This window comes from Gigantopelta aegis, chromosome 5 (assembly GCF_016097555.1).
Source record: "Gigantopelta aegis isolate Gae_Host chromosome 5, Gae_host_genome, whole genome shotgun sequence".
NCBI lineage: Eukaryota > Metazoa > Mollusca > Gastropoda > Neomphalida > Peltospiridae > Gigantopelta > Gigantopelta aegis.
The window spans coordinates 36,713,201-36,720,505 of NC_054703.1; the positions used below are offsets into that span (position 1 = coordinate 36,713,201).

The 7,305-nt window shown below is 37.8% G+C and overlaps 1 protein-coding gene across 1 annotated transcript; it reads right to left on the reverse strand.

Moving 5' to 3' along the window:
- Nucleotides 1-5,472: 5,472 nt before the first annotated feature.
- LOC121373134 (zinc finger protein 701-like) lies at nucleotides 5,473-7,015 on the reverse strand. The gene is made up of 2 exons (XM_041499585.1): nucleotides 6,924-7,015; nucleotides 5,473-5,749 (listed from the first exon to the last, which is right to left on the reverse strand). The coding sequence occupies exons 1-2, from the start codon at nucleotides 7,013-7,015 to the stop codon at nucleotides 5,473-5,475; spliced, it is 369 nt and encodes a 122-aa protein (XP_041355519.1).
- Nucleotides 7,016-7,305: the final 290 nt, after the last annotated feature.

A 7,305-nucleotide genomic window follows, 5' to 3' on the forward strand; every position in this document is an offset into this window, starting at 1 on the left:
AATAAAAGCAAACACTATTCAATTTAACGTGTCAAAACATTGAGATTTCGGATTTTGTAATGTTGTAAAACATATGAGTTTAATTTGAAAGAGCAAGTGTTCTGCTACTGTTATCCTTCCACAAATATACACTTCCCAGGCCAGGAATGCAATAAGGATTGCATATTGATTTTTTTTCATTAAAATATATTTCCAAAATGTCTTCTAGGTAGTTTTTGTTTATTTAGTGTTATTCCTAAAATATAAAAATGTGATTCACACCAATCGAAACTGAACTGTTTGTATATTTCTGCCATGGTGTTTCGTAGAGGACCTAATCCAGTAATTTTAGTTTTATCTTCGCTAATTCATAGACCTGATATATCTCTGAATAAATCCAAAACTAGAACAGCCCATATTAAAAATTTGCGAGAACCATCCAAGTATAACTGTGTCACGTCTGCAAATTGTCCAGTTTTACAGCGTTGTTGTAAAAAGTCCTTTCAGTGAATCCCATAGACAGTGTTCTAGCTGGGATTTTGATGGGGCAGGGCGCATTTTTAATGCGAAAATCTTATTTTTGAGGCAAGTGCTGGATATGATTGAATTTTTTACATTCATAAATATCATATATGTAGAAATATATATGCTGGTTTTAATTTTACAAAACGTTTTTGGAGGGAGGGGGACAATCAATTTCTAAACCCAAATTTATTATTATTAAATTTGGATGTTTGATGAAACTACATTCATCGCCGTTTGCAATATTATTGTACTAATGTACTAAATATAGACACTATTAAAACAATCTCGTTCAAGCCAGTGCAACACGACTAGGATGTGCCGTGGTATGTGCTATCCTGTCTGTGGGATGGTGTATAAAAACGATCCCTTGCTACTAATGGAAAAAAGTAGCGGGTTTTTCTCTAAGACTAAATTTCAAAATTACCAAATGTTTGACATTCAATAGCCGATTATTAATAAACAATATGCTCTAGTGGTGTCGTTAAATAAAATCAAAAGTTAACTATTAAAATGTTTCACAAAAAGTTGGATCACCCAAAAAATCATATTCTTTTTTCTATTATGTATAGTATTTATACCATTTAATATCATGCCCAAATGTAATTTAAAATAAATAAATGAAATAATTAAAAGAAATCAAGAAATGAAAAAAAAAGAGAATGATTAGAAATAAATTTAAACAAATAAAATAAACAAAAGAACAAACAAATTAAAAAAATTGACATAAGGATATATTTGTAACAAGTTGCTCACTGCTTTTAAAAACGGCTATTATTGCATCTCAAGGTCTAGATAGATTTCATTAAATAGCTTTTGCAGACATGCTTTTAACAAAACACAGTTATACCTACATAGACCAAATAACCAGTGTTGCTAGTTTACTCTGTGCCATATTATAAAGATGCAATCAATGTGTCATTGATAAGGACTACTGACATCCGTTAAAACTATATGTATCTTGGTCTGAGTATTTGCAAAAGCAAAAATTACTTTCAAAAATTTACTTATCAAAATAAATTTCGCATTTGACGTTCTATCGAAGTTTATCATGATGGTCTACTTTCAATTAGGTGTTTGCTAGGTGGTGTGTGATTATGTACGTGGCGGTATGAAGATTACTTCGCATTCAAGCTTTGTAAGACTGCCTGTCCGCTCGTCTGCAGTCATATCGACTAACAATAGAAAAGAAAAAACATACCACGTTACTGCTGTCGGCTTTCACAACTGTGGTCAAACAATGTATTGTCAAACGTTTTTCAGTTGGGAATTCAGACTCGTAACAAGACTGTACACGCTTTGAGAGGAAAGCAAGATTTTGTATTTTTATTTGACAATGAATTAGGGCAGGGCGGCGATAATCAGGGGTGGTGCAGACACAAACACGGCAGGGCGGCACAAAACGGGGCAGGGCGCAGCGCCCCTCTATTTATTGCTAGCTAGAGCTCTGTCATAGATATCGACAACAACAAAATGAAAATCGATCAGTAATATTAGTTTTGATATTTTGATATACTTGCTTTGATATAAAATTTCATACATAGTTCTTATATTTCCACCAATGAACCGTTCATCTACAAATCGTTTTGGTCGTCATGTATAGTAAGATTTAACACTTGTTTCATTCTGGATGTTATACAGGACGATGCCAATTTATAAATCACATTTAATAAAGACATAGGTCGCCAATTCTTTACGAAATGTTTAATTTGTTTTAGCTTTCTGCATGTTGTTACTCCTCTTCGAAGTTATATGGTTAACACTCCGTTAACATAGCCGTCATTAATAGTTCTTAAAATGAAGTCTCCCTGATCAATACAAAACAAAATTTGTATCAAACAGAACACATTTGACAGCAGCTTTACATTGAAAGCAGTCCTTATGTTAAAAAAATTCCCCGTCAAGAACTAGTTTATTTTATGTAAGGATATTCAAAATTAAGTCATGTTAAGTTGGCGCCATTCCCGTTCAAAAAGACAGAATGTCACATATTCATACGACATTTGAATATCGAGTATTGGCAGACACATATTAAAGTTGCATATACAATTTACAAAAAAACAAAACATGTTGTACTAATCTTGAGATCCCATCCCTCTAGAAATTTTTTTGCAGGGTGTGTGTGTGTGTGTGTGTGTGTGTGTGTGTGTGTGTGTGTGTAAATATTTTAAATTTTGTTCGACGTAACAAGAAAAGTATAAGTGTTTTGAAATTAAAACAAATACTATTTTTGTGTACAATTCAGAAAATAATCGGCTAAGAAATAAATAACTTGTAACAAATTTTATTTTATGAAAAAAGGCGTACCCTGTGGGAAACCGGCCTCGGTGGCGTCGTGGTTAGGGCATCGGTCTACAGGCTGGTAGGTAATGGGTTCGGATCCCAGTCGAGGCATGGGATTTTTAATCCAGTTACCGACTCCAAACCCTGAGTGAGTGCTCCGCAAGGCTCAATGGGTGCACCGACCAGTGATTCATAACTGGTTCAACAAAGGCCATGGTCTGTGCTATCCTGCCTGTGGGAAGCGCAAATAAAAGATCCCTTGCTGCTAATCGGAAAGAGTAGCCCATGAAGTGGCGACAGCGGGTTTCCTCTCAAAATCTGTGTGGTCCTTAACCATATGTCTGACGCCATATAACCGTAAATAAAATGTGTTGAGTGCGTCATTAAATAAAGCATTTCTTTCTTCTTTTTTTTCCCTGTGGGAAGGACTATAAGTGTAAGCCTATAAGAAATGCATGTATATGTTCTGAATATTTTCTGGGGATATTTAATATTAGTGATGTGTCAATGACAAGTATATCATTATAAAGATGCGGGTAGTTTTATTATGAATCACTATTAGGGCTTCTTCGTGGCGTGTCCGGACTGACGATCCCCCAACGGATCCCGCGGTAAATCATACTTAAAATGCTCCATCTTCCGTAATGATGTCATTTTCTGGCTGGATAAAGCAGACTTGCCTACGTTTGTTGAAATTGTTCATGCAACGGGTTCGCCTCTGTCATGTTGTTTTGGATTCATAGATGGAACTGTCCGACCAATTTGCAGATCTATTCATCATCAACGTGTAGTTTATTATGGACACAAGAGGATACATGCTTTGATATTTCAATCTCTGGTCATTCCAAATGGATTGATAGCAAATTTATTTGAGCCTGTTGAGGGACGTCGGCATGACGCGGCACTTCTTCGCGGAAGTAATCTTCAAGATCAGTTTCAAGCATCACCACGAAAAGCAGACAATGGAGAACATTATTGCATTTATGGTGAACCTGCATACCCTTTACGCCTTTATTTGATGAGTCTTTATGCTGGAGCTAATTTGAGTAGCGCTTAACAACAGATCAATAGCACAATGTCTGCAGTACGGGTATCAGTAATACCACACTCATGGTACTCTGCCGCATGATGTTATCAGCTTGATAGACAAGTCACAAATGACTTGATATTGACATGTTTACCCCCATTTATAGTTTCTTCTGTGAAGCATTCTGGGAAATTATCCAGTGACCATAGGCCAAACTGGTAACATCATCCTCAAGGACATACCTATTGTCATCAAATGGTGACAGTCCCAGTTTGTTGAGTTGGATGTTATACAACTCGTGTTGATAGCTTTGGATCTGGGTCATGAAAGACATTTGGATCTCTTTATTGAAGAGGCATTGTCTATAGTGTTGGTGTTTCGTATGATTTTTAATGACACTCTTCTTGTTCCCTTTGGCCGTTTTCTTTTCCACCAGCTCACCTTTCTCCTCAAAAATGAGGGAATACATTTTGGATTTCAAACCCACAAACTCCTGGATAGGGATTCCATGAGTCTCATCCTTCATTTTACCCAATACATTCTTGTTCAAGGTACTATACAGAACATGGTCAGTGGAGTACTCTGAAGTGTCAAACAGATTGGAGTCTTGTAACATGTCTTGGTAGATGTCATCTGTCTGGATATAATAACACAATGAATCGATGTCTGTGAACAGCAGTTGAGCTTTGGATGCATACTTGGTCTTGATGTAGTTATAGTCAAAATCAAACATCAAGAGTTTCGAAATGTCTAGAATGGCGAAACCCACATAGATCTGTCTGTTTAATTGCTTCTGCATGTGGATGGCCACCAGATCTTTGTTGAAAATGCGAAAGGCATGAAAATTGGGTTTGGCAATGAACTTGCGAGCGCGTTTTGTTAAACAATTTCATGTCCACGTGCTTCCTCGGGTTCTCCATCGTCTTGCCAAAGACAGAGTTGTTCATCAGTTTGAAGAACTCTTTTACAAAATCGTTTTGGGCACGTTTGCGTGTCTGTATTGAAATCGATATAGGCCTTCAACCATGGGCTTTGTTCAAAGGCCAACACTCGATAGATCTTGTCAGTTTCATGCCTAGTGAGATAAACAATTTCAAATTCCGGTAGTGCACTACATATTTCTCCTTCTTTCTCAAGTTTGGGATCAGTTTCTCTGTTGAAATGCCATTCATATCTAGCTCTTTCAGAAGCTGAGGAGCATAGGGAGATAGCATGTCGTCAGTCACTGTCATTTTCTCTGGAGCAAGAGGATACTCGTTAGGGAGGTCGTGCGGTTCTTGGGGATAGTTCAGGTCGACTTCTAAGATGTATCCTACAGATGCATCGTCGGGTACCTCGGTCACATCTATATGGGGATCATCCGGCCACTGGAACCCACACTGGAAGGGCTTGTGACATGGCCCAGCCATAAAGGTTTTTGGCATCCAAATAAGCAATATAGTTATTGGGAAGATAAGGGTCGTGGTTTGGGACCTGGTTGTTGTTAGCTTTGGCATGTCGATTGGATATCAAGGAGATTCCACCCCTAAGTCCCTTTTCGATGAAGTGGTGCATGTCGATGTATGTAAGAAGTTCGAGTTTCACACCAGTCATTTTTAGGGCTGCGTACCATGCCAGACCTGGAGACGTGTAGAAATGAGCCGGGTCGAGTCCATAATAGTTCAAACTGATGCTTCACCCTCGTGTTTAGCTCCATATATGGCGTGATTGGCTCCTCCTTGTTGAACGTGTTTCTTCCGATGACGCTCTAGGTTATCCCTTCTCGAGAGTGTCATGTCACACTCTCGACATTTGAACATTTGACTTCCACGAGCCGTCTTCTCATGACGATTTAGACTCTGCTTGTGAACAAAAGTCTGCCCACAGTCACCACATCTATATTCGAACCGTTGCTTTTTGGCAGGGGTTCCATATTCCATCATTCGCTTCCCTTCCATTCTGTAAGAAAATACGAGTATCTCTATACATTTTAAAAGGATGGGCGTCCTATATATACCACTCATTCGGAATAGTTAAAACATAGGGGTGAAACCAGTATTAAATAACTAATTGCATTCAAATCTATATTTAAAAAAATAATATCTGACACCCCTTATTTTGTTCAAATATGGATTAGTCCACTTGGATGATATCCAAACTAATATCATGTGTAATGCGACCACCGAGCGGTGAAGACGTATTTTGAATCGTCTCCCACACTTAAGAGTCTCTCAGTGGCCCTAGAACATTTTGCAGTACCTATCATCGGCTAAATTAATATGTAAATACTACAATGATACTAATATTATCAATCAAATAATTTAAAAAATAAATAAATAAAAATGGTTATATATCCCAGTTACAAACATCACGTAATCCCAAGCCGTTGTACGTCGTATATTCCAACACGTCCAATTTTACGAAGCTCATAGCATCATATCACGATTTACAACTATATTCTATAAACCATTTAAACGATCATACAATCTGATATATTCTGAAATAATGAATACTTCGTCGATAATGGATTTTTTTATTTTATATAATCAGTTAAATAAATGATCCTAGTTCTCGCTCCGACGACCTAGTTAATCAACTTCCCTATCGACTTCCACATTAATCCTATGAACGTTCAACTTAAAAGCTTTGTGGTTACTTCTAAATATATATATAACTTGCTAACGTTTTCTAAATTAATCTCCTGAGAGTAGATATTTTGATATTCAGTTCATTTAAACAACCCGTACACAATAACAGCAAACACGAATATAAACAGGGATTTAATACGCCCATTGCACTCTAGTTACCGTAAACTACCTGTTGCAGTACGGTAATAAATTCATGGCGTTACAGGTTTATTATTATGTCATCGGCAAAATCTGAATGTTTGTTAAAAAATAAGATAACCCTTGTTTATTTATAGCATAATATACTAAACAAATCACATACGTACATTTCTGATAACAGGCGATTTCTTACAAATTCGGCGTGACCGCTGTCGACGTTCGAATGACTACAGTAGGGAAAACCCGGTCATTATATACACACCGTCTGTTAAAATGAACAAGTTGAAACATGTTCAGACTTGCCTGAGCAAGCACCGTATCTGTCTGTAAACAACACATGACGTCACAGTCCAGCAACGATCTGATTGGCTAAGACCGTTGATTTGTCCACAAAGGCAGATCCAAACTCGTACAGGCCCGTTGTCTTTATTCTTACCATGTACTATTTCAAATTGGGTTGAGAAATGGTACATTAAGTAACTCTGGTCTGGTCTGGTCTCGCAGGATGGGCGGTGATGGGGTTATCGAAGACATTTCCGTCCAACACAGGCTGGTCAACACCAGCCAGCAGCTCTATTTCTAGCTCACGGGACACCTCCGCCAGTTTGTTACGAGCCTCGCGCAGGCGTACAGACCCGTCGCTATGCCTAGCACGGTTTAACCATCCCAGGCAACAAGAATCGTTTAGAACATGTGGTTTGGGATGGGGTGGGTGTAAAGGTGTATGTG

Bases quoted from the DNA above. Each gene is read 5' to 3' on its own strand.
- LOC121373134 (XM_041499585.1), bottom strand. From the start codon at position 7,015: ATGGTAAGAATAAAGACAACGGGCCTGTACGAGTTTGGATCTGCCTTT. The intron at 5,750-6,923 runs GTGACGTCATGT...ATTTTCTTACAG, and splicing joins AATCAGATCGTTGCTGGACT to AATGGAAGGGAAGCGAATGA.